This window comes from Sminthopsis crassicaudata, chromosome 1 (assembly GCF_048593235.1).
Source record: "Sminthopsis crassicaudata isolate SCR6 chromosome 1, ASM4859323v1, whole genome shotgun sequence".
Lineage (NCBI taxonomy): Eukaryota > Metazoa > Chordata > Mammalia > Dasyuromorphia > Dasyuridae > Sminthopsis > Sminthopsis crassicaudata.
Genome location: NC_133617.1, coordinates 162,256,793 through 162,281,440, shown reverse-complemented (window position 1 = coordinate 162,281,440; position 24,648 = coordinate 162,256,793). Strand labels below are relative to the sequence as shown.

The window sequence follows — 24,648 nt, the reverse complement described above, 5'->3', positions numbered from 1 at the left end:
CTTGGGCAAATCATTGAAGTTTTCCCAGCCTCAGTTTCCTTTTTTGTAACTAAGGATAAGTGAGAATCAAATAAGATGATATACGAAAATTGTTTTGCAAATCTTAAAGTGCCATGTAAATACTAAATGTATTTTATGATTATCATTAGTCAGTCAGATCACTGAGGGGAAACTTGGACCAACATTTTATATCATGAAGAGATGACATTTCAATAAGTTACACATGCTAAGTCTTCACTTATTCACTTTTGTTTATGTTGGTATGTTCCAGTAATGCATTTTAAAGTCTACAATTTAAACTGTAAAAATTCTCACTCATTAGTGGGGTAATGTGGTCTCTCAAGAGCAGGGATGTAGGAACATGTAGGAATCACTATATCCTATTATGTGAGGTAGCCCCTGAAGTAGCCCCTGAACTTGAAACTGGATCAAACTTCATTGGCCCTATTCATCATGTCTACAATCAGAGGTCTTATGGAGACAGAGATGCAGTAAAAAAGTAGCCTTAAGATTGGTGATGTTCAAAGTTATGAAGCCAGTCTGGGTGTAATGGTGGAAGGAGCATGGTTGGAAAGCTGGCATTTGTGTCTAATTCCAGGGACCTTTGCAGGGGGCACCCAGAGAAAGGAGTGATTTAGTATGTGCATAGAGAAAACTCTGGTCTTTGGAGATGGAAAGAATGATTTGGGGAATGATTGAGGTGAGAGTGTCCAGGAGAGGGTAGTCACCTGATCCCAGGTGGGTGATTCCATAGCAACTGTAGATGAGGGAGTTCTACCAAATAGTGAGGAGGGAAGTAGACAGTGACTTGAGTCCTCAGTTTCCTCTTCCCTTCATCAATGAGATGATCAGCAGATTAAGAGGAGCGATGAGAGGCTGTTAGGAGGTTCATTTTCTAAAACTTTCTGAGCTCTGTTTAGTCTATTTTAGTGCTTCGGGAGAAAGGGAGATTGAAGGACAGTGATAGTTTTTTAGGAAAAAAAGTCTCCAAAGAATTGAAAATTGCAGGGATGCTCATCAACTGGAGAATGGTTGTAGTATATGGTTGTGATAGACTACTACTGTGCTATAAGAAATGATGAGCTCAATAGAAAGGCATAGAAAACTTTCAAGAAGTGATGAAGAATGAAATAAGCAGAACCCAGAGAGCATTGTGTATAGTAACAGCATATTGTTTGAAGAATGACTTTGAGTGAATAAGCCATTTTAAGTATTATAAATACACAAATTAAAAAAATAAAACACATATGAAGAAAGATGCTATTTGCCACCAAAGGAAAAACTTATAAACAGAAACATATAGAATAATTTTGCATATATATGCATTATATGCATCTAATGATACCTAGTGGGGGAAGGGGGAATAAAAAATCTACATACTTTTATTATATATTTAAAAAGAACAGCAAGTTGTAGTCAGTAGATAAGAAGTTTCATATATCTTTTAAAAATTATATTATGTTATGGAAATCCTTGTATTATTCCATAAGTTAAAAATAAAACACATTTTTTTAAAAATGTAAAAAATGAGACTTAGGGTACATCTTCAAGAACCTTAGTATTAAAAGGGAGAAGAGATGTTAGAATGTAGTTCAAGTTTGGGGAGAGGAAGAAATCTTCCCCTTCTGAAACAGGAGGGAAGGAGAGGTTAATGAAAATTAAGAAAAGTTTTGGTATATAGAAAAAGGTAATTCAGGGAGCTGGTATTATGTGACCTCAATCTTTTCAGTAAGGTAATAGGTAAGATTCTTTGTGAAAGTGGTAAAGAAAAAAAAAAACGATTAACAAGCAACAGAGAGAGTCCAATGATGAAAACAACAGACATTTGTTTGAAAAATAACATTTAAAAACCTGTAGTGCCAGACCTTGTGTCAAAGCTTGTGATAATAGCATAATCCACTGAACATACCTGGAGGAAGCCTCTGTCAAAGCATTCTGGAAATTCAAAAGCGAATCCTTGGCAAAGGACTCTGTCCATCCAGCCTTTCATGATGGCAGGCACACTGAACCAATATAAGGGAAACTAGGGAAAGGGAACAACAAGACCAAAATAAATACTTCAGGTTGGTGGGAAATCTGCATATGGCTCATTATTCAATTTAAAAAAATATATTTATTTAACTAATTTTCTTAATTACATGTACATTTTTAACATTTATTTTTAAAATTTTTAATTTCAAATTCTCTGCCTTTTATCTCTCCCCTCCTGTTTGAGAAGGCAAGCAATATGATATTGATTATACATGTTAAATCGTGCAAAACATATTACTGCATTAGCCATATTGCAAAAGAACACCCACACAGAAAAAAAAAAAAGTTTAAAAATTTGCTTCAAACTGCACTAGTGAGCATGGTGTTGATGCAAAAGGAAGAAGGTTGTGGTGGGGTTGAAGAGTAGGAATGGGAGTATGGACAGGTTTTTGAAGTCTCATTTTTACAGTTTTTTTGGAGGGAAACAGACAAACCTTTATCTGTGTTACCTTGTTCATTAACATATCCAAGTCATCTCAGAGTTATTGGTAAGACTTCAAAGTCAACATCTCAAAGTTATTGGTATTTTTTTGATATTCTACTGGGATAGCTCTGTGAATATCTGGATTTTATCTGGGATTCACATATCACAGGGCCAGCATTTTGACAAAAATCATCCAGATGGTTTTCCTTTATCACAATGTGAATTGTAGTTAATACATGAAATAATTCATAAATTATGCTCCTTTGCTATTTAGGACAGTTTGTACATAACCACTGGTTTGCAATCTTATTTCCTGTTAAAACATACTATACTGACTAGGGTGGTCGGGAGCAGTAGAGCAAGATAAAATTTAACACATGGATATTGAGGAAGCATTACATCCAGGCTGTCCTTAAACACTACATTAGTCACCAGAGGGAACCCCTTCTACATTCCTTTCCAGGCCCAGGCCTGTCCCTTGTTCTTAATATAGGCAAGGCTTTCAAGGGAATTTTGGTGTCTAACTCTGACTCAGTTACTTGTAGTTAACAAACAAATTGAAGAGTCTAATTCTGACTCAATTAGTTAGCAAGTAAGATGATGTATCTATCTGTCTTTTCTGTCTAAATTAGTCATAGCACATGACTCTTAACTTCAGAGCATTACTGTAATCTGTTTTAAATGGGCTAACAAATGTGGAGGCTCCCCAGTTGGTATATGGTCAAGGGATACGAACTGACAGATTTCTAATATTTTTTCCAATTACATGTAAAAATTTCTAACAATTATTTTTTAAAATTTAGAGTTCCAAATTCTCTTCCTCTTCTTCTCTTCTAAGAAGGTAAAAAGTTCATTTTGTATCATACATGCATAGTTATGCAAAACATTCTCCTAATTTATCATTTTGTGAAAGAAAACATAAACAAAAAGAAAAAAATAAGAAAAATTAAGTTAAAAAAGTATGCTTTGATCAGCACTCAGACTCCATCAGTTCTTTCTCTGGAGGTACATAATAGTATTTTACATGTTAAGCCCTTAAAAAGTGTCTATTGCTGAGAATAGCTAAGTTGTTCATAGATGATCACTGTACAATATTTCTGTTACTGTGTACAATATCCTCTTGGTCCCTTTTTATCAATTCATGTACGTTTTTCTAGGTTTTCTGAAAGCAAACTGCTTGTCATTTCTTATAGCACAATAGTGCTATATCAAAATCACATTCCAAACTTGTTCAGCCATTTCCAATTAATGGACATCTCCTCAATGAACAATTTTTTTGCCACCACTAAAATAGCTGCTACAAAATGTTTTTTCCCCTTTTTCTTTGAAATCTTTGTGATACTAACCTAGTAGTAGTATTTCTAGTCAAAGAGTATATACGCAGTCTTTCGGGCATAGTTCTAAAGTGCTCTCCAGAATGATTCAATCAGTTCACAGCTCAAACAGTGCAATTATATCCCAATTTTCCTACATCCCCTCCAACTTTTGTTATTTTCCTTTTCTATCATATTAGTCAATCTGAGAGGTATGAGGTAGTACCTCAGAATTTTTTCAATTTGCATTTCTCTAATCAATAGTGATTTGGAACATTTTTATATGACTATAGACAGCTTGAATTTCATTCATTGAAAACTACAGTTTTCTAAGAAAATAACCGAGCTATCAACAGCAGTTTGGGGGGAAAATGATACAAATTACTATTAGAGAAAGTCCCATTCCCAAATCCTAAGATTGGTAAAATTGACAAAAAAGGTAACTGAAAAAAGCCACAGGAGCTATAGAGGGGAAAAAGGCACATGAATATACTATTAGTAGAACAATTAATTAAGTCAGATATTCTGGAAAACAATTTGGAACTCTGCTCCCCAAGTGACCCATTTTGATATACAGATCTACACCCCAACATATCAAATTAAGAGGAAAAAGATCCATACAGATAATCAAATTTATGGCAGTTCTTTTTGTGAAAGCAAAGAATTAGAAACTAAGGGGGTAGCCATCAATTAGGGCATATCTGAACAATTATAGTATATTAATGTGATGGAATATTATTATGCTATAATGATGAAGAGATGATTTCAGAGAAAATTTATCTGAACTGATGCAAAATGAACTGAATAGAACAATTTCTAACAAGACTCTGCTCAAAACTTAGAAAAAATTAAAAACTCTGATTGATGCAATGACTAGCCAGGATTCCAAATGTATAGCGATAGAAGCATGCTAGCCACCTAAAAGAGACAGATCTAGAATGTGAATAGAAATATATTTTTTTATCATGGCCAACACAGGAATTAATTTTGCTTGACATGCATATTTGTGACAAAGGGATTTGTTTTTTCTCTATCTTATTCAATAAGGTAAAAGGAGGTAGGAGAAAGAAAAATTGAGTTTTTTATTTATTAAAAAAAATTTTAAGTAAAATGTGTTGGTTTAGGATTCTGGGAAGTAGCTACTTAGGAAACTTGTGCAAAGTGATAGGGAGATCTTAGGAAACTAATGCTAGGGCTGGGCTGTGGTCCAGTGTGGAAAGAGCACTGATTCTGACCTTAAAGGACCTGTGTTCAGACCCTGATTCTCTTACTTGTTACCAGAATAGTCTCTTGGGCATAATTTTACAGGATCATGGAATTTAGAACTGGAAGAAACCCTCATTCATAGTACATAAACATTCATTAAGTGCCTATCATGTGTCAGGCATCCTGCTAAGTGTAAAGGATAAAGATAACAAAAAACAGACAGACCTGCCCTCAAGGAACTTATCTTCAAAGAGCAGAAGACCTTGATTTATGGGATAAATCCATGCTTTTGTTTATGGGTGACTAGGCCAGTAGAGTTTCTAATATCAAGAAATAATATTACCTAGAAGTACTTATGCAACCCTCTGATCTAGCAATATCATTACTAGATCTGTACCCCTAAGAGATAATACAAAAGGGAAAAGGACCCACATGTGCAAAAGTGTTTATAAGCAGGTCTCTTTGTGGTAGCAAAGAATTGGAAATGGAGGGGAGATCTATCAATTGGGGAGTGGCTGAACAAATTGTGCAATATTAATTTAATGGTATGCTATTGTTCTGTAAGAAATGATGAGCAGGAGGATTTCAGAAAAGCCCGGGAAGACTTACATGAATTGACACAAAATGAAGTGAGCAGGACCAGGAGATCATTATACATAACAATAGCAAGATTATGTGATGATCAATCTTGATAGACTCAGCTCTTCTCAGCAGTACAATGATCTAAGAAAATTCTAAAAGACTTCTTGTTATCCACATGCAGGGAAAGAATCATGGAATCTGAATTTAGACTGAAGCTACTTTCACATTTTTCTTTTTCTTGGTTTTCTCTTTTTGTTCTGATTTTTCTTTCACATCATGACTAATGTGAAAATAGGTTTAATGTGATTATACATATATAATCTATATAAAATTGCTTTCCATCTTGGGGAAGAGAGAGGAGGAGGGAAGTGAAAAAAATTGGAAATCAAAATCTTAGAGAAGCAAATGTTGAAAACTATATTTACATGTAATTAGAAAAAATAAAATACTATTAAGTGGGATTAAAAAAAAGAAGTACTTATGCACTGGGAGTATCCAATTCAACATATTTTATCAAAGGAAAACTCACCTGAAATATGATTAAATCAGCTTCTTGTACTTTCTTTTGCTCTTCAATCACGTCACTGGACAGAAATCCTTTTTTATATGCTGAATGTGCTTCTACCCCATAATTGAAGAAGTCTGAGTTATTCAAAGGACCTGCAGAGAAATATACTAAATACAGTTATTCAAAAAAATCTAGTTCTATTGATTCCCCTTCCAAATGTGTGTGACTCTATAATAGATTGGAATCTAATATAGTAAAGAGCACATAGTCTTGCCCAGCAGGGTCTAACTAAGAATTGATTAGCAGCCATAATATGAAATTTAGTGTGATTCATGGCTCTTTTTACTTGAGTGAAAGAATGAAATTTTTTTTTTTTTTTACTTCTCACTTATTTTTATTTTTTATGTTCTTTTTTATATAAATTTTTGAGTTCCAAATTTTCTCATTCCCTCCTGCCTTTCCCTCCTCCCTAAGATGGTAAGCAATTTGACATTGGTTATATATGAGGAATGAAAAATTTCAAAAGTCAGTGTGATAACTAAATCTGGTGGAAAACATGGAGTTTGGAGATTGCACTGGGTTTGAATTCTGGCCCTGCCTGCCACTGACTGGTCCTGTGATGTTACAGCAATTCATTCCCCTCTCTGGGCCCAAATCATTTCGATGCATATGATTTTTCAGATCAGTTTATCCAGCCCTAACCTCTCTCCTCATGGACATCTCAAATGGATATCCCACAGACATCACAAACTCTATGTGACCAAAAATAACTTGTTATTTTCCCCCCACCTAAACCTACCCACTTCAAAATTTCCCTGTTATTGTCACTGTCACTGTCCCACTCACCCAGGTTTTCAACTTTGGTGTCAACTTCAACTCCTTACTCAGAGACATCTCATAAATCCAAACTTCAGTTTAGTCTATAAACTTCAATGGCTCCTTATTGCCTTCAGGATCAAATATAAAATCATCTTTGGTTTTCAAAGCTTCTTATAACTTGACTCCTTCCTACTTTCCAGTCTTTTTATACTTCAACTATTTAGTCTTTTTTTTTTTTTTCCCTGAAGCAATTGGGGTTAAGTGAACACAGGATCACACAGCTAGGAAGTGTTAAGTGTCTAAGGCCAAATTTGAACTCAGGTCCTCCTGACTTTAAAGCTGGTGCTGGCTATTATTAACCAATGACTTTTGGTAGCAATTTTATCAGTCACAAAACACAAAACAAGCACATTAGGTCTCTATCATAAAGAGTAAAAAATACATCTAAGGTTTATTTTTCTCACCTGGTAAGTAAATACCAGATAATTTCTGATAATTTCTACCATAACATGGATAATTAACACAAAGAATTAAAAAAAATCTAAGATTCATCTTTCTCATTTGGTAAATGAATATTAGATAATTTCTGATGATTTCTACCATAATATGGATAATAGCATAAAAAGTAAAAAAATTACATCTAAGGTTCATTTTTCTCACCTAGTAAATGAATACTAGATAATTTGAGAGAATTTTTTTGATAATTTCCATCATAACATAGATAATTAACATAAAGAGTAAAAAATTACATCTAAAGTTCATTTCAAATGTAAATAATTATTTTCACATGTCTCCTTATTAAGAACATGGGATCCTTGAAGGGAAGGATTGTTTTTGCTATTCTTTGAATTCCAGGTCTTAGTGCAGTGCCAGGCACATAGTAAGCACTTAATAAATGCTTACTGATTGGATGATCAATAATTTCCTCATTTATAATATGAGAATAATGCTAGGCTAAGATCTAAGTCAGAGGTATCTAACTCAGTGGATAGAGTACCATGTCTGAAGTCAGAAAGACCGTCTGTATGATCCTGGGCAAGTCGCTTAACCTTATTTGACTCAGTTTCCCTCATCTGTAAAATGAGCTGGAGAAGGAAATGGCCAACCTCTCAGGGGTCTTTGCCAAGAAAGTCTCTCATGAGAGAGGTTACAAAAAATCGAACACGACTGGACAACAGCAACCAAGATAGTTACCGCCTCTTGGGAGAATGTGGCAGGCTGTATTAGGTGCGTGGCTGATCTGTTTACTTAACCCATTCATTAGCTTTACATATAACTACTTTGGATGGGCTGTGGCTCCTGGAGCCTGGTTATACCTTCACAACTTAGACTGAGAGTGAGTGTTGGAGGTACCTTGAATCCCAATGCGCTTCTTCCAACGCCTGGCACTCACCAGGCACGTCACTCCTCACGGCTACCTTTGGATACGGAGAGACAAAGCTACCACCTTACAAAGGTAAGTCACGTATTGACTTTTCCAGTTGTCAAGGCTGCAAAAGCTGATGACTCACCTGCAAAATCCTTCTTTGTGGCCCTCGGCTCAAAGTTCATAGCATACAGATCGGACACAGTGACTTGGCAGCCCTGAATGCTCAGTTCGGTCACTGCTGCATCCTTCAAAGATCCATTCATAGACTTGGGCTCCTGATGTGCATAGACTATGAGCACGCGCTTCCCTGGGTCAGAGAGAAAAAAGAAAGCAAATCTTCCTTGAGGAATGGTTCTAGTGCTTAAGAACAGCCATGGGGCTAGAGGGAGTGTTCACAAATGCATCAGATGGATGAGTAATATGTAAAATAAAGACTTTTATTACAGAATATCTCTAATCACATAAGGGATATTTCAAGTTATAAGTAAAGCATCCAAGCCTGTTCAGTGATGCAGCGATCAGAGAGCTGAATTTGGGAGTGGGGAAAACCTAAGTTCAAAGCCTGCTTCAGATACACAAGGGCTGAGGGGTCCTGGGCAAACCATGTAACCTGTCTGTGTCAGCTTCCTCATCCATACAATGGGGATATTGACAGCATCTAACTCAGGTGTGTTGGGAGGAGAAAGTAACAAGCCTAGAAAGTGACATAAATGTTGGCTATTATTAACCAATGACCTGTGGTGGCAACTTTATCAGTCACACTCAAAGTGCAAAACAAGTACATTAGGTCCCTCTCATAACATGGATGATTAACATAAAGAGTAAAAAATACATCTAAGGTTTGTTTTTCTCACCTGGTAAATGAATACTAGATAATTTCTGATAATTTCTATCATAACATGGTTAATTAAACAAAGAGTTTAAAAAAAAATTCTAAGGTTCATCTTTCTCAAGTAGTAAATGAATATTAGATAATTTCTGATGATTTCTACCATAACATGGATAATTAACATAAAGAGTAAAAAATACAATTAAGGTTTATCTTTCTCATCTGGTAAATGAATACTAGATAACTTGAGAGAAAAATTTCTGATAATTTCTACCATAACATGGATATTTAACATAAAGAGTAAAAAAATACATCTAAAATTCACTTTTCTCATCTGGTAAGTGAATACTAGATAATTTCTGATGATTTCTACCATAATATGGATAATGACATAAAAAGTAAAAAAAATACATCTAAGGTTCATTTTTCTCACCTGGTAAATGAATACTAGATAATTTGAGAAATTTTTTTTGATAATTTCTATCATAACATAGATAATTAACATAATGAGTAAAAAATACATCTAAAGTTCATTTTTTCTCATCAGGTAAATGAACATTAGATAATTTCTGAGGTAGTAATTTAACCTTTGATCTGGAAATTATACAAAAAAAAGTTAATTCAAGCATTTATTAAATGTCTCCTATGTTTAAGGCACTATGCTAGATCATAAAAATGAGAAGACAAGATGTTTTCTCAATATATAACTATATACTATAATAATTTGATATATGTTTAGGGTATAAATTGAGTTTTGGTTATATGTGAAAATAACTATTTATAAATGAAATATATAGAGTATAAATGGGAGGTATAAGCAGAAAAGGCTTCCTGGAGAAGGTAAGCTTTGAGATCAGTCCGGAAGAATATCCATGGAGCCAGGAGGGAAAAAAGGGGAAGTTGCTGCTATAATCACTCACCAATCTATGAAACTAAGTGTCAAGAGTAACAGAGTAATAGTTAACATTTATATAATAATACTAATAGCTAACATATAATATTTACTATAGGCTAAGCACTGTTTTAAGTTTTTACAATTATTTGATTTTTCTCTTATAAGAACTCTGGGAAATAGGTGCGATTACTACCCCCTTTTTACAGATGGGGAAACTGAGGCAAAGAAATTACGTCTGTTGTATAGAATTAATGCTAATAAGTGTCTTGAGGCTGGATTTGAACTTGGGTCCTCCTAATTACAGGGTTGGTGTTCTATCTACGGTTACCACCTAGATTCCCAAGCAGAGAAGTTGAGAGTTCAAGACCAATCCATATGGGGAAAAAAAATCCCCTTTCTACCCAAGCAGACAAAATGTCATAGAGCTTTTGTTTGAAAATTGTCAACAAAGGGGAAATCCCTCCCCTCTCAGTTTTCAAGCCTATTTCTGGAGAGCTCTAACTGGGGTGTCTATATATTATATATTTTATTTATATGCAACATAGAGATAAACATAAAATACACATAGAATATATGTATATAATATCCATGCATATGTATATGTGTGATAGATATGTATATATATACATATCTTGTTATATAGACACCTTGGTAGGAAGGAATATATGTACATGCATATACATGTGTACATACCATACACACACATGTGTATATATGTGTCTGTATACACACATATATTTTCCTAACATGATTAAACTTTCTTTTTTGCATTTTCTACAGTTTTTCTGCTTCTATTTTCTGGGCCAAATATGACTCCTTCAGAGGAACAGAAAAGGGGAAAAAAACCATTTATTTAGCAGCTGCTATGTACTAAGCACTATACAAATATCTTTATTCTCACAAAAACCCTGGAATGTGGGTGCTATTATTATGCCCATTTTAGTTGATAAAACTGAGGCAAAAATATCACCCAGTAAAGAAATAAAAGGCTACATTTGGGCCCTATCTACCTTTTCTCTTTTCTAGGTTAAATATCAATGACAATTTCTTCAGCTAAGCCATCCTTGTACACTCAAGGCCCTTCTCCTCCCGGCCGCTTCAGTCTATCGATGCCCTTTTCAGCTGGGACACCCAGATGGGATCACCATACATTATGACGGGAATCTGGTTCTTTCTGCTGTGACATTTTCTCAAGTACTGAACTGTTCTAACCCCCACCTCCTCCTCCTGGGCTCTACGCCCTCCTGGACATGGATTAAGCTCAGAAAATAGAAGCTAGCCTAAAGTGGACTGGCTTTTGATGAGCTCAACTTTATTTACAAGGCAATGAAGTTATGTCTGGGTCACTTGATAATCCCTCTCTGGGCCCCATATATACCCATTTGCACCTTGTAAAAGGCCTAAAGACAATTCCTGATCAGATTTCAGTTAACTAGGACTGTCTCCAAGATAATCTGACTGGGAAAAATTAACCCACTTTAAAAGTGGACTTGAAAGTCAACTTTTTTCCCCACCCCCTATTTCCCCCAGACCCACTGCCCAGATTGTTTTTAGAATTAGATATAAAGTGCTTCTGCCTCAGTTTCCTCACTGGAAAATGGGAATAACAATAGCACCTGCCTCCCAGGTTACAGTGAGAATTAAATAGAAAGCACTTTTATCTCACTCCACTCTTCCAATCACCTGGGAGCTAGACACCATGATGGCTCCCATTTTATAGCAGAGAAATCTGATTTTAAGTAATTTGCTCTCAATCATCTGCATCTGAACTAGGGTCTTACTCACTCCTACTCTACTGTGTCATCTTGTTACCCCCACCTTTGAAAGGATGGCCCTTCAACAGCCTGGGCTTGCCTCGGGCTGATTACTGAGATGATGCAGGCCTGGACTCTGTCTTCTGGCCATCCCCATTCCATGTGGGTCATGCCTTGAAATATATTCCCCTTAATGTATTGAGTTCCCAGCTGCCCCACCCCCCATAAATGCCAACAATGAGGACCTCCCAGTGGGAAAACAGTGAAATGAGAAATGGCTTCCTCAGGATCCTTTAGAATGCTCAAATCTCCATGAGGGCAGGAATCATTTTCTTGCTAGTGTTTGTAACTCCAGCACTGGCACACACAGTAAGTACTTAACAAATACTTCATATATTTACCTCCATCATAGCCAATTAAATAATAATACCATTTCTATGCTACTTTAAAACTTAAGAGAAATTACCTCATTTAATCTTCACATAGTCCTGACAAATATGGAGTATTATTTTCTCTATTTCATAGAAAAGAAAATTACGGGTTCAGAGAGATTAGAATTGCCATTATCATCATCATTATTATATTATCATTATTTCTGCTAGGCTTTAAAGTTTGCAAAGCACTTTAGGGATATTGTCTTATTTAATCCTCGGAAAGTAAGGCTAAAGGAAAGTGAACCAGGAAAATTTTCTAGAAGGCAAGGCTGAGAGAATTTTCCCAGGCCCAGGGATTGGGGAATCCAGCTGGGTTCTGCAGAGCTCCGGACACCCATGGGCTCCGGGGTACTCTTCTCAGAAATCCTCGTCCAATTGTCCTTTCCTACAAAAGCATGAATGATATGGGTGACATGGGGTTCTCTGCCACCTCCCAGAAGCCTGTGGCTTAGAGGGTGACTAAGAGGAAAACTGCTTTAAGTTAGAGCAGGGGGTCTCTGAGGCTGAAATGGTAATTCAGGTTATCTGGCTGGGGCTTTCAGAAGAACACACACATTAAGTCGCTTCAGGCCACAGAGCTATTGTTTATTTATGGCTGAGAGTCTGAAAAATAGACTCGAAGCCCCAATAGTTTTCCCTCAACTCCAGAAAAAAGGCACCTCTTCTTACCTGCCCTTCCCCAGGGCCGCGGATCCTCCGGCCCCATCAAGGACACCGTCCCACTCATAGCAAAGAAAGGTACTCTGTGCAGAAGGCTGCAGGTCACACACCGGCTCTCTGCAGTTTGGGGGAAGAAAATGGTCTGGAAGGGGAAAAAAGGGAAAAAAGCATGTGCCCCGAGGGAAGGACCAATAGCAGTGCAGAGCAGGGTGAGGAACTGCTTGTCAAGAGATACAATGTGGCTTTTGGGCTGCTGCTACTGGGGAGGTGAGGGTCCTGGGAGAAACTGTAGAAGGTTCTGGGCAGGGTGGAGAGAGAGAGGAGGGAGGGAGGGAGGAGGGAAGGAGGAAGGAGGAGAAGAGAGAGAAAGAGAGACAGAGGCAGAGACAGAGAGGGGAAAGAAGGGGGAGAGAGACGGAGCAAGAGCCCTTTCCCACACACAATATCCCTCTTCTTCCCTCCCCCAGGTCTAGCCCCTTCCAAATTGAGCAACTGAGTGCCTCTCAAGGCCTCTTTATTGCAACATAAGGTAACTGAGTGGAGATAAGGGCAGGCGATTGCTTCTCTCTGAGATCATCAGATCTCAGATTTTGATCAGAAAAGCCACCTCAGATATCTGATTCTTCCGTTTTATGGATTAGGAAAGTTATTTGTTTTAGGCTGTAGGTGGAAAAAAAGCAGATCTCGTGATTCCAATCTAGTGTTCCACAGTGTTGAAATTACAGGTTTTTACTGAATTATCAGATAATTCTCAAGAAAAAAAAAAAAAAGACTAAAAAATTAAAGGGAAAAAAACCATAGCTAGTCCACTGTATGTTTTGGTATGTTTTTGTATGTCCAGCAGCCTACTCTAAAGATCCAGCACATAGTAGGCACTTAATAAAAGCTCTGTGACCTCGGAGCCAAGATTGCAGCCGTCTGCCCAGCATGGAAGATGGGAGAAACCAGGGGCCCAAGACTGGAGCTCCAAGAGAACTCTGGATTTGGAATTTGTGACTGTGCTCCATAGAAATGAGCTGAACTGAGAACTTAATCCCGTTGCTCTCCTCTGCCCACGATTGTAGTGAAAGCAGGAGGGATTACCTATCTCCCAAGGGCTGGGGGAGTAATTTGAATATCTGTGATTTGTGAATTTATGATTATATCTTTTGAAGTAAATATTTCCATGTAAAGGCTAAAAAGCACACATAAGAGAAAAACAAATAGAGAGATGAACAGACAGACAGAGGCTTGTAGAATCAAATTGAAAGATGTGAGAAGGCACAAGATAAAGCCTAAAAAGACCCAAACAAAATAGTCAGTGAACAAGTATTTTATTAAATGTTTACTCCATGCCAGACATTGTGGTGAATGTTGGGAATACAATGAAAAACAAAAACACCCCCCTGACCTCGAGGTGTCACATTTCCAAGGGGTGAGACAAACATGAGAATAACTAAGTACATATGAAATACCTATCAGGTAATATAGAGGCAGCTGGGTGGTGTCAGAGTGTAGAGATCATTGGGCCTGAAATCAGAAGAGCTGAGTTCAAATTTGACCTCAGCCAAGTACTAGCTGTGTGATCCCCCAGTTTCTCATCTGCAACATAAGCTGGAGAAGGAAATGGCAAACCATTCCAGTATCTTTGTCAAGAAAACTACAAATGGGGTCATAGGCAAGAAGGAACAACACTTGATTAACTGTGATGGACATGGCTCTTTTCAACAATGAGATGATTCAGGACAGTTCCAATAAACTTGTGATAGAGCCATCTACGTCCAGAGAGAGGACTGTGGGGAATGAATGTGGATCACAACATGGTATTTCTTTCTCATTTTTCCCCATTTCTTGTGATCTTGATAATTGTAGAAATGTGTGTAGAAGAATTGCCTATGTTTAAACTATATTGAATTGCTTCTGTTCATGGGGAGGAGAAGAAAAATTTGGAATTTTTGAATTTTGAATTGGATGTTGAAAACTATCTTTGCGTGTATTTTGAAAATAAAAAAGCTATTAAAAACAACACTAAAGGTAATATAAGGGAAAAGGTAGGAGTGTGATTTGAGTTGAGATTTTACAAAGCCATATAAACTATCCCATGGAGGTAAGAAGAAGGCAGTGGAGGCCAGAAGGAGAAACAGAGCCGAGGAATAGGGAGGGAGATGGAGGAGTATGTGTTGGAAAGAATAAGCTGGCCACTGTGGTGGCCATTATAGAGTATGCAGGGGCGTGTGTGTGCACATATACATACACACATATACATATACCTGTACATACACATACACATACATTGACATGCATATATACATAATACACATACATACGCACACACTAATTAGTTCATGGATTAGCATAGTGTAGTAGGGGTCATGACCATCCAATTTCCTCATCTGTAAAATGAAAGGATTGGCCACTTTATTGTTTTAAATCCCTTCCCGTTGTAATATTTTAAGAGGCCATAACTTCATGTGGTTATCTTTCTTTTGTTCTCCAGCCCTTTCTGTCCTTCTCAAAAAATAACTGGTCATGAATGGCTGAACAAATTATGCTATGTGAATATAATCGAATACTAGTGCACTATAAGAAATGGCCAAGGGGGCAGATTCAGAGAATCCTGTAAAGATTTAGAACATGATGCAAAGTGAAGGGGGCAGAATCAGGAGAACAATTTACACAACTTTTATACAATACAATTGTACAATTGTATGCAATACAAAATATACAATTTTATTCAATAATAAAGACCAGAAGACTGAGATTCCCCTTATTTGTGATGGGGTTTCTCTGAGATTATCTCCAGTTTGTATCATATCTTAGATCTATCATATCTGTGCACAGTTGTTTGGTGTCTTTCCTTTTATATTATGAGGTCACAGAGATTTTTTTGGTCTTTCTTTTTATCTCCAGTGCTTGCAGAATGCCTGACATATAGTAAATACTTAATAAATGTAGATTGATTTGATCTGACTTGACAATATTGAACTATGCTACACATTTCTTGATAGAAAGGTGGTGGATTAAAAAGAGAGTGAAACATGCATTTTTGGACATGAATGAAATAGGAATTTATTTTATTTGATTATACATATTTATTATAAAGCTTTTCGCCCCTCTCTTTTATATTGGGGGTATAAAGAGTAAAAAAAATTATATTAACTACAAAATAATATCAAATAACTGGTCTCAAGATAGACTGGAATAGAGAATATATACATGGCGACCATTCAGTTTAATTTCTATGGAGCAGTGGAAAGAATTTTAGATTTGAAATCACACGAATTCTGTTCAAAATCTGGCCATGCTACTACCTTTGTAAACTTGTGTAGGCCACTTAATTTTTCTGGGCTTGAATAAAATGTGGGGAATTGGACTGAATGATCTATTATGTCTCTTGAAACTAAATAAGAATCATAATTACTAAATACTTCAAGGCCTATGGATTTTAGAATATAACTCTGAATCATCTTCATTTGTGAAATTCAGCATCTAAATCCTGATATAAAAATTAATCCATTTTGGGAGAAGTTTGGGGAAGGTGATATAAAAACAAAAGATAGCAATAAAAAGTAAAACACAATAATTAACATTTTGATGGTTAATCATGAGCTAATACAACCTAATTACCATCTTTAAGTTATATAAGATCATAATTTCCATGTTATATAAAAAAAATAAATACAATTCTGAGAGCAAAGACATATTCTTACAACCTGAAATCTGGAACAGCGCCAGGAATAGCTCTCACGGCTGATGAGAGGGTCGCTGTCACAGGGACACAGGATCTTCCAGCTGATAGATGCCTGAGAAGTTTGGGTCAGTACTTCCAAATCCTTATGAACACTGAGGAGAAGAGTTGAAAACTTAAGGAAGCTGAGATGTGTCTAAAGCATTATCCTAATTTTTTATTTTAAAATGAAAAAAATTTTAATATTATTGACTTCCTTTGAAATTATTATTATCCCCATTTTACAGATAAAGAAACTGACACAGACAGAGGTTAAATGCTATCTTCTTTAGTCAGTGGCAAGAGCTGGGCAAAGTGTTCAATCAAGAATTTGTTGAAGCCTTCTTGGGGCTCAGTGTAGCATAAACTCCTCAGTTGTGGAGAGCGCACTTCATTTTTTGTCCGTGTTTCCTTAACTTTGATGGAATGCCTTACAGGTAGGGGGAAACAGGGTTAAGAAAACAAGTAAGTACCATGGTGCAAAAATGGAAAACAATCACACAACAGACAATGAAAATGAGGGGCAGTTAGCTGGCCCAGTGGATAGAACACCAGCCCCCAGTGAGGAGGATCTGATTTCAAATCCAGGCTCGATACAATTCTGTCATCCTGGGAAAGTCACTTACCACTGATTGCCCCCCCCCTAAAAAAAAAAAAAAGAAAATGAATACTCAAAAGAGAGTTGAAAATGATCTCTGAGGATAAAATGATTTTCAGTTATAAAGTTAAAAAGATTTTGTTCAAACAAAACCAATGAAATTAACAATATATTTGAAAACTGTTCCCTTTATGTTCTGACCTTAACCAACAGCAAATAAAATGGGCATTATTATATACATAACAACAAAAAAAAGTTGTATGTGAAACTATAGATCTGCACTATCTGCAGCTTGCTTTTTTAAACAAATTATATAATCAGTTCATCTTGTAGCTTTCAAAAATGTCTTGAGTGTCCCATGCTTCTTTCTGACCTTCTGTTCTCGTCTGCATTTTTAAAGAAGAAATGACAGAACAGGTAGTTTCTCAGCAGAAGAAATGGAAAATGTCAAGAACCATATGAAAAAATTCCCAATCACTAATAATTGAAGAAATGCAAATTAAACTCTGACATTTCAGTTCATAACCACTGGTGATGTGATGATGTCAGGTGGTTAAGATGGTAAGGATTGGAGATGTTAAAAAAGGCAAATCACATTTTTGGAGGGGCTGAGGGGAAACAGGCACACTGATGACCTCTGAGTAGTTCTAACCATTCAGGAAGATAATCTGGAACTGCGTCCCCAAAGTCACTAAACTGTTCTTTGATCTAGCAATAGCGTTACTAGGCCCCTACCTCAAAGTGGTCAGAGAAAGCAAAAATGATATGGGTATACGATAATAATAATAGTTAACCTCTATAGGAAGAGGAGGAGGAGGAGGAGGAGAAGGTAGTGATGGAAGGAGGAGGAGGAAAGGGAGAAGAAGGAGGAAGGAGAATGAGGGAGAATTAGAGGAGAAATTGAGAAGGATTCAGGGGGAAAACAAGAAATGTAAAAACAAAAGATTGCAACAAAAATCCTTGCTTGAAAAATCAGCAGCAAAGCCCTTTCTGTGTGTGCTAGGTGGAGAGAATGAGCGTTATATAAGCCTTTGCAAGAAACTGGACTTACCCTCACAAAAGCAGCTGCAGAGAATATCCTGGGAAATTCTGCTTCCTACTGTCAACACTTCCCGGCTCACAAGTCCCGGTGTCCGGACGACCAGGCACGGCCAGCCAGGGGGAGGGTTTCTGCAGCCTCCGGGTCCGTGTTGCTCCCGGGCCCTCTCCCCAAGTCACCAGCAGCCTTCCTTGCGGTGACTGGCTGAGAAAGGCTGCGGAGGCTTCCGTCTCTTGCAACTAGTACTGTCTGAAAATTGATCCAAATTCTCAGACAGCGCGACTTCCTCAGCTTTCCTGCCCCGGGAGGAGAGCGATGGATTGCTCGCTGGCCGGATCACCCCTCTGGCCGCGGGATGGCTCAGCTAATCGTTCTGCTGTAAGTCTCTCTCTGGCTCACTCACCGGGGACCGGCTGAACCCCAGGGAGACGGTAATTTACGGCTGCCTCTCTGCGGTCATGCTGCTTGCAGGGTGTTAATTTCATCTATTTTTCTTAAATCCCTCGTCAGTTTACTGACCAAATGTTTGCCGGCTAAACAGTGGGAACAAAAAGTGAGAAAGAAACAAACAAACAAATTAAAGAAACCTTGAGTTAAAATAACTTTTTATCCTCTATAGCATTATAGAAAAAGTAAAGGCGTGGTTATACTAACTCCCCACACTGTATCTAAATTAGGACTTAAATCGGAACTGAGCAAATCACAAATAATTTAGATGCTGAATTTCACAAATGAAGATGATTCAGATTGTATTCTAAAATCCATAGGCCTTGAAGTATTTTTCCAGTAGGGGGAAGAATTGGATTCTGTATAATAATTATGATTCTTATTTAGAGTTTCAAGAGACATAAGAGATCATTCAGTCTGATTCCCCACATTTTATTAATCAAGTCCAGAAAAATTAAGTGACCTACACAAGTTTACAAAGGTATTACAAAATTTTTATTTTATTTGGCTCTTGTTGAAAAATAGTGTAGTCTGAAGCTTAAATACATGTGCTCCATCTCATTGATGGAGACCACTTGATGCCCTGATTCTCCATGACTGTGAGAGGGGTGAGAACTTTGGAGAAGAGAGATTCTTATCCTTCTAGCTTCCCGCTTTAAAGCAGGAGAATAAACGGTTCCAGATTCTCCTCAAGCAAAGGTTTTTGAAGGGAAAGAAAGATTCTGGAGAAAAAATGGCCTATAGAGGAGGCAGCATCCATGTTCTTATCCACAGCTTACCATGCTAGAGACTTTGGAGAATTTCTCTTTGGTGAGATATGGGAATCTTTATTTTTCTTATAGTTGAACTGAAATATTGTGCTCCCGATGGGAGAGCTCATCCACCATATATGTTGTCTGATTTGCTCTAAACTATATCATTTCTTTGCTATCTATTTGCTATTGGCTTGGATAAATGGGTTTATTTGCTATTCACTATATATCGGTGTAATTGGCATTTGGTGGTAAGGATGTCAAACCTTGGGATATATAGTTTGGAACGTTCCTTTCCCACTAGAAGCTCAACTTGAACATTAAAATTATTTTCCTAGATTAAAGATATTTTTGGGGGATGAAGCTAGATATAATCCCAGCTCAATATCCCTTTATTGGTCAACCTTGTGTCCTCAATCCCGTTTCCCTCATGGTAAGGATCAAAGTGCCCCTTGGAGAGGGGTGGGCAGAAGAGATTCTAAAGATATCTATTTATACTATCTAGATAGATCTATGTAGATATATAGGACATCATATATATGCCCTGCAATAGAAAGATTGATCAGTCAAACTGATCAGGTACCCTATATATAAAAACAAATGAATATAGCATCATAATATTCTGTAAACATGCAAGCCCTGACTGGTGGGGTAAGGACACAATTCAACTGCTGGGAAAACTAGAAAGACTAACATCTCATACTATATCTAAAGATAAGGTACAAATGGAAACAGATTTTTGATGTTAAGAGGTCATATAAACATATTAGAGGGACAAGGAAGAAAATACCTTTCACAATTGTAAAAACGATAAGCATTCAGAATAAAACAAAGGATAAAGGGTATCACAGAAGAAAATAATGATTAATTTTTTCAATAGTATTTTATTTTTCCAGCTACATGTAAAAATAGTCTTCAAAATTCATTTTTGTAAGATTTTGTGTTCTATAATTTTCTCTCCTTCCCTAGCTTCTCCCCTCCCTAAGATAGCAAACAATCTGATATAGGTTAAATATTCAATATTTTTAAAATTACCATATGTCATGTTGTGCAAGAAAATCAGACCAAAAGGGGAAAAAACACAAGAAAGAAAAAATACAAACAAAAAAAAAGGTGAAAGTACTATGCTTCGATCCATTATTTAGTGTCCATAATTCTTTCTCTGCATACGATTGGCAAAAAATGGATAAATTTTGATGGCAAATAATTAAAACATTTTTGCATAAATAAAATTAAGAAATTTGAGATCAAAAGAAAAACCATTAACTGGGAAAAATTTTACAGCAAGATTTTCTGATATAGAACTGATATTCAAGATATATAAAGAACTAATTCAGATAAGTAAGAACAAGTCAATCCCTTATTCAGATAAGTAAGAACAAGTCAATCCCTTAGAGATAAATAACCAAAGATATAGACATGTATTTCTCAAAGAAACGTTATCAACAATATTTTTAAAATTCCAAATAACCAATGAAGAGAGTAATGTACATTGAAACAACTTTGATATCCTGCCTCATAATGATAACGGCAAATGCTACATGACAAAAAAAGAAAGCTGATGATTGTTGGAAGGGCTATAGGAAAATTTATTGATGAAATGGCAAAGAAAGATGTGAAGTAGAACAGATTTCTATAGTGATCTCTTCTCATTATCAGTGATGGTGAAATCTACCAGGTTTGAACTCTTATTATACATACATATTATATTTAAACATAATAACATATGTATATATATATAATAACATATGTATATATACATATATGCATATGTATATATATACATATATGCATATGCATGTGTGTATATATGTATATATATACTTTTGCTGAGGCAAATGGGGTTAAGTGACTTAACCAGATCACACAGCTAGAAAGTAAATGTCTGAGGTCACATTTGAACTCAGGTCCTTCTGACTTCAGGGCTAGTGCTGTATCCACTGTGCTACCTAGGCTGCCCCAAAGTACTATATAATATATATTATGTATTATATGTAAGTATATGTATATATATACACATACATATATATATACATATATATGTATATGTATATATATACATATACATATATATACATATATATGTATATATATGTGCGTGTGTGTGTATATATATATATGTGTGTGTGTATATATATATATGTGTGTGTGTATATATATATATGTGTGTGTGTATATATATATATGTGTGTGTATATATATATATATATATATATATATATATATATATATATATATATGTATTTATAAAGTGATTCACCCAGGGACATGTGCTAATATATATACATACATACATGTGTATAAATAGCTACACACACATACACACACACATATATATATATATATATATATATTAGCTATAAGGGAATGCTTTAACTTGGGAAGATGGGGATAGGGATACAAAGTTGGTAGGTAATGATAGATGTGTTTTCACCTTCCCCTCCAAGATCACTAATTAAACATATTTTTTAAAAAAATGAACAGAAGAGAGCAAAAAGGTATAGGTGACATAAATGGAACAGTTTTGTTAATTTGCCTATTGAATTATAATTTAATTCAAATTAAATTATTTTATAGATATTTTAAAATATTTATTATAATATAATAAACTTAAATTAATTTAACATTACCATATTAAATTCTAAATAATTTAATATGGTAATGTTAAATTAATTTAAGTTTACATATATACATATTGTATATTCTATTCTATATATAGTGTAGTTGTAATATATATTATGTATGTGAGTACAGTATAGATGTCTCAAATTAATATATTTTCAATTTGACTACTCATGACCACAGCTGTTTTCTGTTTTTCTGCTAAATGTTTTATTTTTCAGTTTTACATACATATATATATATACATATATATATATATATACAAAAAAAAGTATTTATGTATGTATGTATACTTTGTTTTTCAAACTGTGCATACATTCCCTCATGCACATGTAATTCTTGAGAGCCAGCATGTCTTAAGTGGATGAATTGGCCCCGAGTTTCTAACCCCATCTCTATCTCACACTGACTGTGTGACTCTGGGCTATCACTTAGCCTCTCACGGTACTCTCCAAGCCTTTAAGTTGCAGATAAGGAGCCAATCTAATTGGTCGAGGGAATTTCTCAGGATTATTTCATGCTAATAAAGTCACAAATTTAGTCTCCATACACACACACACATACCAGACCACACCAAACTGCATATAAAAGAGTTCACAGTTCTTGATTAAGCCTCTTTTTGCATATTAAAATGTGATTTTAATGATTAAATTCACACACATCCAGAAGAAAATTTAGAGCATTAACTAAGAGGTGCAGTAGCCCCCTTGTGGCTCCATGGCTATATTGCATCTACATGATACTCAATACACAATTGGGGTTGGTTTCTTAATCTTGCCAAGAGAATGGCCCGTATGTGGATGGACTCTTTGCGGTGAGAGGTCCTTGAGGGACCTCTGCGAGTGAAAGGGTATATGTACTCTCTAGTTTTGTTTCACTCATCCTATGCTGGAGAAGGAAGAATGGACGACCTTGGTCCTTGAGGCACATGGGATAGAAATGTGGCAAACTTTGGTGGGCTCTGCCTTGTGCAGGCCAGAGAGGTTTTGGCAATCAGAAGGCAGCCATGGATCTTATCCCTTTGGGAAAAATGAATTCAGAAAGGAAGATGGGAAGGTCCCCAAGGCAAAATGTTTACTTTGAAATTTTCTTGAGGGCTGTTCCAATATCTCTATCTATCTATCTATCTATCTATCTATCTATCTATCTATCTATCTATCTATCTATCTATCTCCTCATAGTTTCTACTAGGAAATTCCTCTCTCTCCCCTGACAATTCATTTGCATCAATTTGACAAGTATTTATTGGGTATTCACTATGTATAAGATATTACAAAAGGCATAAGAAACATTTTTGATTGTGTTCTTAAAGGAGTTTCTAATCTAGCACAAAGAAAGGCTGAACTGGGGAATAAGAGAGAAAAACAACATTTCTTATGTAAACATAAATATGAAAAATGCATCTGACCAAAGAGCTCTAACTCTACAGTAGAGATTAACTTCTGTGGATTCTAGCTTTACCAGCTGTGAAAATCTCTTACTGAAATGCACATTTCCCCGAAAAGAGATGTATAAAGTTATATTGGGAGAAAACTGGAGCTATCCAGCTGAAATGAGCCCAGCTTTGCACATCACCCGGAAGGTAACCTAGTGCTGTCCAGACTTACCTATCTACCACTTGCATATGAAGTTCAAGGCCGTGATGGATATTTTTTCCTTCAGTGTGGGGTGGTTCTTGGAGTATGCATTGCAAGATGGCTCTTGATAGTCTCCGATTGTGTTTGGTGGCTAGAACTTCCCTTTTGGTTGTCATTAAACTTGAATCATTTCTGACGCAGGAGAGACATTTCTTTTCTACTGTGTCTCCAGAGAGAATTTCTTGGGGCTTGTTCATTTTATGGTGTCATAATACACATTTCTAGTTCCATTTTTGAGGCCACACCCATCTCCACCACTAGATGTCAGAGTCTGTATACTCTATAGTCTAGCAAATACTGCATTTGAACATGAAAATTAAGTCTTGTATAGGAATTTAGGGCTCTGGATCTGGATAGGAAAATCCTTCTACCACTGCTTGTCCCTTTATCTAAACTTAGAGAGTTGGCTGGACTCCTAAGAGCTTAGTGACTTGTCCAGGATCATAGATAATCAAGTTACTTCCAACTGAAGTTTATTGATTTTACTTTCTTAAAGTAAAAATCCTAAAGACCCTTTCATAGGTCTCCCCTCTTTCCTTTGACACTCAGCAGCTTAGTATGAGCCCTCAGGGCCTCCTCCTGGATTACTGTAATAGCCAGATTTGAATTTCAGTAAGAGATTTTCACAGCTGGTTATTCTCAGGTGATTATTGCCAAAAGTCTCTCCCCACTCCCTCTACTCAGCTGCCAAAAGAATGTTTCTAAAATGGTGGTTGAGTTGTATCGGACTTTGTAACCCCATTTGGGATTTTCTCGGCCAAGATATCAGAATGGCTTGCCAGTTCATTCTCCATCTCATTTTACAGATGAGAAATTGAATTAAGTGACTCGGGATCATACATCTAATAAGTAATTTGTTCATATTTGAACAAAGGTCTTCCTGATTCCAGGCCTAGGATTCTACCCACTGGTGAGACCTAGACACCCTAAAATGTTGTTCCGACCATTTCATTACTACCCTCCCCCCAGTAAATGCCAGTGGCTCCCAATCACTAGAAGATCAAATATAAAATTGTGTTTAAC

At 36.3% G+C, this 24,648-nt stretch overlaps 1 protein-coding gene across 8 annotated transcripts in view; it reads right to left on the bottom strand.

Annotated features, from left to right (window-relative positions):
• Positions 1–23,840, bottom strand: part of LOC141544396 (ribosyldihydronicotinamide dehydrogenase [quinone]-like) — a 30,821-nt gene extending 6,981 nt beyond the window's left edge. The window contains exons 1-7 of one of the 8 annotated variants that reach the window (XM_074270514.1): positions 23,596–23,840; positions 18,180–18,700; positions 16,514–16,646; positions 12,834–12,966; positions 8,395–8,559; positions 6,086–6,216; positions 1,910–2,023 (exon numbers count right to left, since the gene is read on the bottom strand). In XM_074270514.1, coding sequence (XP_074126615.1) covers positions 1,910–2,023; positions 6,086–6,216; positions 8,395–8,559; positions 12,834–12,891 — 468 coding nt within the window. In that variant the 5' untranslated portion in view covers positions 12,892–12,966; positions 16,514–16,646; positions 18,180–18,700; positions 23,596–23,840. Of the gene's footprint in view, positions 1–1,909; positions 2,024–6,085; positions 6,217–8,394; positions 8,560–12,833; positions 12,967–16,513; positions 16,647–18,179; positions 18,755–23,558 lie in introns of all 8 variants that reach the window. The other 7 variants (XM_074270505.1, XM_074270527.1, XM_074270544.1 and 4 more) reach the window with 7 other exon arrangements.
• Positions 23,841–24,648: the final 808 nt, after the last annotated feature.